Here is a 9,420-nt window from a genome sequence, read left to right as displayed (position 1 = left end):
TATATATACGAATAGTTTATTTGCAAAAACAGATAACTCAAAAATCATGAAAAAAAATCAGTTTTTTATTATGTTATCATGTTTTTATTGTTTTATTGTGTTAGTTAGCTGTATTTTTTTGTTATTTTTAACCTAATTAAAACAACTCAACAGCAGTTTGATTGAGATTAATTGAAATGCACAATGAAAAAACATGATTTTTGAAAATTGTTAAAAACAGAGTTATCTGTTTTTGCAAATGAACTCTTCATATTTCATATATATATATATATATATATGACACACACATGAACAAATACTTTTGTGCCAGGAAACATAAGCCATCATGTTTAAAAGTGTGTTGAAAGTAGAAACCTGTGTTTATCACAATCACAAACAGTCCTGGCAGACCCGAATATGCTCTGATAACCATAGTAATGCTGTTTTTTATTATTTTTCTGCTCATTTCTGATCATGTTATGATGTGTTTTTGAACAATCACTGTGCCGGTCAAGCTTGATGAGTTTAATATATATGATATTTGATTTATGACACACAATGTATATTTTATACTCTGCAAAGTGGGCCTGAATAATCAAATACGGAGCGTCAGTGTCTCTGAGAGTTATATAAAAACTGTGTATTGTATAAAGTACAGGGTCGACTGAGGGACGATTATGTTTCCATTATGACGGAGAGACAGACGGTCAATCAGACAGACAGATGGAGGAGACGGGAAGCTTAAATATCCTCTTGTTGGAATGTTGTATAAACTATTTAACAATAAAATTCTCAATGCATAATGCTGATTGTTCAGTGTTATACTGTATTTACACACCATTGCTTTTTCCGGTTGAAAGTACGTCAACAATGACAAACATTAGTCGGTAATGCATCGCCACCATAAGAGCACAAAATAATTACGATAAGTACAATATTTTGTAGACTTTCTCACAGACATCAATTAAACAGTTCATATATACAATTCTGTGATTCAGGTTGATTGACAGTTAGTTTCTGTGAATGTTTCACCCTATTTTTCCAAGGCAGCATCTACATGGGATGGTGTTTGGAAAGTTTTTGTGTCCATAACAAACTCACAGATGTCATTACAGTTCACAATTCCCACAAAAAGTGCTTAGATGAAAAAAAAAAAAAAAAAACTGTTCAAAAAGCCTGATTCATATTCAGATATGAGGTTTCAGTCTTTCCATTCTGAAAGTGCAGGACAGTTTGAAGCTTCACTGTCCTGATTCCAGCATCATGGCAGAGATTTTAAGCCAGTGCCGTGGTTGTTGGGGCCATTTTACCCGGTCTCTCCTGGACCCAAGGTTGGAGGCTCTGGAGGGCGTAGAGGGAGGAGTTATGCACACATAGAGGATCCGACGACACTGATTCGCTCATGGACTTCTGGAGGGCGTCGGCCTGAAGCTGAAGCAGCATCCGATTGGCTTGCTGCCGTCCCGCCTCTCTTTCCTCAGCTGTTTGCCTTCTGGAGATTTTGAAGTAAGATTATAGTTAGCAAAATGTAGAAATCCAAAACATTTGACCCTTTGATAAAATTCATATAATAATTAAAGAAATTGTGGATTTTAAATCAAATTATGATCATAATAGACCCTATTGACAGACTGATGTGTTTCCACAGTTATCAGCATCATGAATCTAGCTAATTTCATTTTTAAATGTACATTTATAACATTCTCTCCTCCGTCCAACGTAATCAATCTCTCATTTTTTTCCCACTTTTTTTGGAAAGCCATAGAAACGCTATGGTGGATTTTTCTTTTGCTATTGGAGAAAACTAGAACGCAAAAAATATATTTGTTAGTTTCCGTTCACCACTATAGAAATTTAGCAAACTCTGACTATACTTCCACTTCTGAGAACAACAGGAATGTGAAAAAGGTCCGTATTTAAATTACATTTATTGATTCAAATTAAATATTTTCATTATGATTAAATAGTTATGTAAAATGATTTGCTTAAAATTTAAACTAAATTTTAAAACGTGTAATACCTTGAATATAAATACGTCTAAATGTTTGTAGTTACATTTTCAAGCTTCAACAACTTGTGTTAAAAAAACACGTTAATGAAATAATAAGCATCTTGTACGGTTTTGAAATCCTTCAGTCACGTGTGTGATGTTCGGGTGAACAGATCTGGGTCAAACCGGTCTCACCTCCACTTGGTCCGTCGGTTCTGGAACCAGGTCTTGACCTGCGCGTCGGTCATCTTTAGGCTCTTGGCGAGCGTCGCGCGCTCCGCGGACGCCAGATACTTCTGCCGGTGGAAGCGTTTCTCCAGCTCACAGATCTGCACGCGCGAGAACGACGTGCGGGGCTTTTTCCGTTTGGGGGGAGTTCGGTTCTGATACGGGTGACCGATCCGCCGGGTCACGGTGAACGGAATGAGAGCTGCGAAACACAGGGACAAGAGTCATTTATGATGCTCTGTTCCTTTAAATTTTCTAAAAACAAATATCTTTTTTTCGGATAATTCTATAATTATTGTACTAAATTAGCCTAAATAGTTTATAATTCGAGTTTGAAACGAAATTCTCTTGTTGAATTTATTGGTGAATTGTATTATTTGCTTCATATACATATACAACCTAGTTCAAATGTAACAAAACCTATTGTGAAAGTTGTTTTGTGTGTGCACTTTAATGTATTTTGTAGGTAGCAATTTTTTCCCTTCCCAAAACAGCTGTTTGTCCACATGAACGACATCACTGTCAAGGAGGTCAACGTGTGCAATGACAAAAATAAATCGGATTTGAGGTAATTTGAGAGAACATTTATTAGGCTAATTTTAAGATTCATGCAGATTTATTTCACTAATGTGAATCACTAAAACGGTCACCTATGTTTGAAACAAAATACTTTATTTATTTATTTTAAATCATTTTCACGCTTATTAAACGATTAAATCAATATTTTTACCCAAGGGAACACGAACAGAAAAGGATGCATTAATTTCTGAAGTGAGAGTTTTGAATGAGCATTTCCTTTATTATTATTATTATTATTATTATTATTATTATTATATTCCTTTTAGATTTTTTTCCATTTTCATACAATTTAGGTCCAGAAACAAGCACGTTTTTCTTAAAACTGATTTTAAACCGTTGTGCTGAACGCAACTCAATTCCACTTACATGTTGTAAATAGGCTACTATAACGCTAAAAGACGTTTACGATTTATTGACTTAATTGAAGAAATGTTATCATTTTAATATAGTTTAAATATAGCCTACTTTTGGGCCTAATCATTAAATCAATATTTTGGATTAACATTAAACACATTACAGCAACTAACCAAATAATTTGTTTAGTTACTTTGACTATTTTATAATCAAAATGTTTTGCATGTGTGCGTTTTGTGAATTCATCTGTTTTATAGCATATAGCCTAAATATAGGCTAGCCAACTAATTTAAATTGATATAATTATCGGTATCATCACCATTACTTTTTAATTTATTGTAAGCTATACTAGTTGTTTATAATTAATATCATTACAAAAACTGTATTCAGAGTCGTATAAAGTTTTTCAGGGTGATGTCATTATAAGCTTGTTGTAAGTTCAACATATTTATTTATTTATTTTATTTTATTATTTATTTGGTTTTTTTTTTGGAGATGAAAGCTTAATGAAAGCTTAATTTTTTTTTTTCTGAAGGCAACTGCGCAGGTCCAGCAGCCAGATATGTTTGCATCATTTGAACAAACTCCAGCATCCTCAAATATCCATCAAATATCCATCAAGTTTTACCTGGCAGTCTGTCTTTAGGGAACCTGCGGTTATTGTCCATCCAGGGGAAACACAGCGCCGGTGCGGCGCTCACCATGGCCGGCGGCACCGCGGCAGCGAGAGGTCTGTGCGCCGGAACCCGAATCACTCCACTGGGCACCAGAGTGCCGCTCACCCCGTACACCCGCCCGGAGTCCTCCAGCGCGCCCGTGACTCCGGACAGAGAGACGGGTAAGGAGACATGAGGCGCGACGGTCGCCCTGGATGGGCTTCCCAAGCGGCTGTTATCCACAGTGTTTCCGACCCTGCTCTGCTGGTCCAAAGAGCCCAGAATCTGGTCGATCCCGAATCGTATGGGTTCCTGATTTGATTTCGATGGCGGTTTCGTCTCCGCGCGCTCCATGACTCCTCGTTGCGCAGCAGTTTATGAAAGATTAAAACAAACGAAATCACGTTAACTGCGGCAAAAATAGATTTAATTTAGTTTTATTCGTGCCCATGGTCTCGGATGACGGTCCTCGTTCCTCTAATTCCTTGTTTGAACTCTGACAGGTCTCGCCACCTCTGCGCCGCGCGTCAAGCTATCGAGTTTCCGCTCCGCGGCTCCTGCCAAACTCATCAGCTCAAGGTTTCATTGGTCGACTGAACCGAACCGTCATTATCTCTGTCTATTGGTTGACATTTAGGAACAGGGGAGAAAAAAAAACTGCGAACTAGAGCCTCACCATGTTATTCAGTAATGTCATCACACCAATTTCTGAAATGCGCATTTATTGGGGCTGAAAGATGCTGCTGCTAATTTATTTACAGACGTCTCTCATTATGTTGAATTGCATTAGCACCGTTTTACGCACAAACTTTGAATTTACTTTGTAATGTTGCATGCAACATGAATCAAGATTTGTAGATTATATCCAGTAGGAAATATCAGTCAGTGTTTTCAATGCAAAAGGATAGTGTTAAATTAATTCAGTTTTGTCACTATAATACAATTCTTTCATATACACATACACATACATACATACAGGCAATTCTAATTATATATAATGTTTGCACATATTCAAAACAACGAGTCGGCCTATATTCTGTATTAGAAAACTTAATACTGCAATCTGTGTTTTTCTACTAAATGGATTGACTGAGATAAACGTGAATGATTCATTGCGTTATCGATCGTTCGGCAGAAATCGGAGACTGTCGGTGTTCGTCATTACTAAATACAGTCCCGCTGCTCAGATGTACAGCATTGATTTGTGCCATGGCGTTGATGAATGCTCAAACCCCACATGCCAAATGCTCTCCATCCGCGTAATTTCATTCAGTAAAACTATCCCGAAACAGACCAATTCGATTTTATTACGTAAATGTCACCCAAACAATATCCATCAAATATAAGAAGTTCTGTGCCGGACCGTGGCGCGCGCAAAGCCTTTTAAATTGACGGCCAAATTCGTGTCCTCACACCGGGAAATGGAGTGTTTGCCGAGGGCAGGCTGCTGGCAGGACACGCGCAATGAAAGAGCCGTTGAGATTGAGTCAGTAATGCAGTTTAGAAGCGTCTGAGCAGGTGAAATGGACATAAGCAGCCCCGGGCCCCCCGCACACATGCGCTGGATATTTGACCACCGAGAACCAATGACAAAGACTTACTTTGGTTTTTATTGGTGATTCTTTTCCTGGGTGAATGTTGTTTGCTTTGCAATTATTTGGCATGGATGTGTAGATTTGTATTTCAGCGAAAGCAATCCAATTCATTTGTCAAAACCGATCAGAATACCTTTAAACATCTTTTAAATGGACATATGTGGATGTTTCTAAAGGTGCTGTAAAAAATATGCTGGATTTGACACCTGCTGAATTCAACCTTAATTGCGCTGAAAATCTTTTAATTTGGAGTTGCCGTTCTTTTTAAAAATTGCTTGTATATCTGTCATTATGCTATATTAAAACCAAATCTTGCACACACACACAATGCGCTGGATCTTTTGCCACCGAGAACAAATGACAACGACTTACTTTGGTTTTTATTGGCGATTATTTTCCAGGGTGAATGTTGTTTGCTTTGCAATTATTTGGCATGGATAGATAAATTTGTATGCTAGCGTTTCTAAAGAAAAGCAATCTAATTCGTTTGTCAAAACTGATCAGAATACCTTTAAACATCTCTTTTAAATGGACATCTGTAGATGTTTGTATTGTATTATTGCACAAAACGCTATTTTACCAAATATTAGATTCAATCTGCTATTTGTCAACCTTATTTCAATTAGCACAGGTTTTGTATTTCTTTTTTGAAATGATTGCTCAGTAGGCCTCATTCATCTGAGCATATGCACCTGAGTTTTGGAGTGAACATTACTAATCATTCTTTTTTCATTCATTACAAATCATTCTTCTTCACTCAAAAAACGAGATGCATAAACTCAGATCAGTGAGGCCTACGAACAATCGTTTTAAAAAAAGAAATACAAAACCTGTGCTAATTGAAAGAAAACAGTTGAATTCAATTTTTGGTAAATATATGCAATTTTATGTAGGTCGGTCACTTTTGATCGGGAACACCACAAGTGTAACAAGGTGGGGGGAAAAATCTGAAGAAATGCTAAAAATATAAAGTTTTACAAGATGTTATACCCTGTGGGAGAAACGTCAGTACTTTTAATCCAAAGCGATAACATTAACCTTTTCGGTAAAAATCAAATCCTCTCGGGGTCAAGGTGAAACACAACGCGAGATTAGGCTAATTCACGTGTAGGCCTACTCAAGTCGCTTAACATGCATATGGAAATGTTTAATAGTTCTAAAATTTGGCATCCACTTTAGTTGTTTTGTAATAAAATCATCTGTATCATTAAACTCAGAAAATCAACAAGTATGTAATTTGTGACCTGAGGTGCAGCAGCGTAATTTGCTCTCACAGACTATTAGTGTGGCAGTTTTCAGCTTCAGTCTCTCTCCAGTGAAATGGACACGGTGTCTAAAAATGTGACACCGCCACTGAGCTTTTGACGGCTGTTAGTTTATCGTTGACACATGAATGATTTTTTAAAAACCACCCCATGAATGTATTCAGACATTTCTGGCAGAAACGCTCGACTCCCCTAAACGTGCTTCTGGCAAGTTTCCGTGCCATATGCGCACGCCGCGACAAATTTGGCCTGTTTGCTGTTAGACGCGCGATAATAGCATATAATTATGTGACATTTGCTTCTCCTTGAGTTTCCGTTTTGTCGAACATTTGACAATTGACAACGTAAAGCAGATATATAACAAATATCTTTGGTCATACACTCAAACTGAATTGTTTTTGGTGGCGGTTACTCTCTCTCTCTCTCTCTCTCTCTCTCTCTCGTGATAGATTGAGGAAGCTAAGAGCTCTTCACTATCGTGTAATCGGCTCCGGAACGATATCACTCCTCATCCTGTTTCTCAGGGTGTCCCGTGAGGTTTGATCCATCAGATGACCGAGTTAGAATAGAGACCTACTGTGATTTTCTAATTACTCCAACAATGTAATTAACTCATTCTTTTAGTTCAAGTGCAAGACTTAAAAAAACTTCTTCTTCTTATAGACTTTATATATATGTGACCCTGTCTGTGAAAATCCAGCCAAATTAATTTTTTGGTGATTTACTGTTTTCTATATAAAATCATTCCTCATAAGGTAAAGAACATTCTGTGAAAATATATACTGACTGAATAAGACCATGTCAAAGATTGAAATCATAGTGAAATTAATGGTTGAAATCAAACTTTGATGCTTGTTATCTCATAATTAGATTTTGAGACTTTAGCCTGGATTTCACAGAGAGGGTTACATATTTCCTTTTCTAAAATGTCATTTTTACTGTTAATACAGTTCATCTGTATTAATCTAAGTATTGAAATTATGACCAATTACAAAACTATTAACATATAAATTAAAAGTAAATTATAAAAAAGCATGTCAGATGAATGAATTAAAGATGAATAAAAATGAGAAATTCTAGAACAATCTAGTTTAAAACACATGTGCCAAAATTATGAAATGTAGGCCTAATCTTTGTATCTCTGGATTCATAATTTTCATTTTCTGAAAAACTTTGAAACCATTTTCAACAAAACATTTTTGGTTACGACTCATTTTGACTTGATTCGACTTTGATTCAAATCAAATCAGTTACAGATAGGCTATTAAGATATCAATAACCAACTTCAGATATTAATTCACTACTAAAAAAGAATGAAAAATGCGATTTAAAAAAAAGAAAAGAATTAGATTTGAGACTTTCCCCCTTTTTTCTCCAGAAACATGTTTTAGACACTTTTTAAGACACACAAAATATCAATATGACTTTAATTCTAAAGATTAAAACGTGTTCCCCATAGATAAGATGCACGTAGGCTATGAATTGCGTATTCACGCGTGAATTGTTGAATATCTGGACATTTGATCCACTGTTAATCACGCCCTCAGATTTCAGATTTGAATTGCCGATATTTTTCACAATTATAGCGTGCGCAAAAGTTTAGGAACATTGATGGCGAAATTCTTGCATTTTGTTTTCTTCCCTTCAGCCCCTCCATTTGTTGCAATGATTGAAGGTCAGATCCATCATTGGGCTCGACACATTAAATGTTTTATTCTCCGGAGAAACCGAGACGTATGAAACAGAAATATAAGGGAATAAAAGCCAACGATTTGTCTTTAAAATTACCCCCGTATTTGCATAATAGGGGATTCGGGTGTCGCGCCCGCGGGCGGCGTTTTTATTGCGCGTCTCCGGCGCGTTATCAATTTCCAGACTTCAGCACAGAGCGAGACCTGTCACGCGCGCGGATCTGAAGAACACAGACAGAACCAGAGATATAAAGCAGCAAAGTAGAATTAAGTGATATAAGGGTCGTATGTGCTTTTCAATAATAAATAAGAGACTTTGAGAGAAGCGGTGGAGCAATATGAATTGACGCCGGTAAGTAATAGAGCATTTAAAAACACCTACTATGTTTTTATTATGATCTGTGCAGAAGCACCACAGACTGAGGCAATGTGAAAATCACGAGTTTAAAGGCCACACTGGAAAAACTCAATAGGAGAGAAAATCCTCACAGCCCTGAAGCCAAACTGACACCGCAAATGACATTTGGACTGTTAATAATTCTCATCCTCCGTCACCCCATGAAATATTAAATAAAGCCTATTAAATGTAAAGTAATAGCCCGTGAATTCGCTGGTGTTGTTGAACATCTGTTTCCTCTCGCACTGAGACTAAAGCATTGATTCTAAGTCAGATTCAATGCGTTGATGATGCAATGGTGCGACATTAGCAAGGTTAATGAGGAGGAAGCTCTGGTTTGAGTTTAGCAGGTTGTCTCACAGTTTTAAGACGCTTTTGCATTAGATATGTAGTATATGTCAGTTCTCTTTAAACTCAAACACATTCTAGAAGAGTAAAAACATGTTTTTTTTGGCCTAAATGTTAGAGAGTCGGACTCGTAACCCAAAGGTTGTGGGTTCGAGTCTCGTACCGGCAGGGATTGTAGGTGGGGGGAGTGAATGTACAGCGCTCTCTCCCACCTTCAATACCATGACTGAGGTGCCCTTGAGCAAGGCACCCAACCCCCAACTGCTCCCCGGGTGCCGCAGCATAAATGGCTGCCCACTGCTCTGGGTGTGTGTTCACGGTGTGTGTGTGTGTTCACT

The 9,420-nt window shown here is 37.3% G+C and overlaps 1 protein-coding gene across 1 annotated transcript; it reads right to left on the bottom strand.

Moving 5' to 3' along the window:
- Nucleotides 1–268: 268 nt before the first annotated feature.
- tlx3a (T cell leukemia homeobox 3a) lies at nt 269–4,306 on the bottom strand. Its single transcript, XM_016441826.1, has 3 exons — nt 3,759–4,306; nt 2,165–2,399; nt 269–1,471 (listed from the first exon to the last, which is right to left on the bottom strand). The coding sequence occupies exons 1-3, from the start codon at nt 4,138–4,140 to the stop codon at nt 1,255–1,257; spliced, it is 834 nt and encodes a 277-aa protein (XP_016297312.1). The 5' UTR covers nt 4,141–4,306; the 3' UTR covers nt 269–1,254.
- Between the last annotated feature and the right edge of the window lie 5,114 nt (nt 4,307–9,420).

The sequence above is a fragment of the Sinocyclocheilus anshuiensis genome, unplaced genomic scaffold (genome assembly GCF_001515605.1).
Source record: "Sinocyclocheilus anshuiensis isolate Anshui unplaced genomic scaffold, SAMN03320099.WGS_v1.1 scaffold675, whole genome shotgun sequence".
Taxonomy (NCBI): Eukaryota; Metazoa; Chordata; class Actinopteri; order Cypriniformes; family Cyprinidae; genus Sinocyclocheilus; species Sinocyclocheilus anshuiensis.
The sequence above is the reverse complement of the archived record's forward strand: the minus strand, read 5'-3'. Positions and strand labels throughout refer to the sequence as shown.

Bases quoted from the DNA above. Each gene is read 5' to 3' on its own strand.
- tlx3a (XM_016441826.1), bottom strand. From the start codon at position 4,140: ATGGAGCGCGCGGAGACGAAACCGCCATCGAAATCAAATCAGGAACCC. The intron at 2,400-3,758 runs GTAAAACTTGAT...TGTGTTTCGCAG, and splicing joins CCCTAAAGACAGACTGCCAG to CTCTCATTCCGTTCACCGTG. The intron at 1,472-2,164 runs GTGAGACCGGTT...CAAAATCTCCAG, and splicing joins AACCGACGGACCAAGTGGAG to AAGGCAAACAGCTGAGGAAA.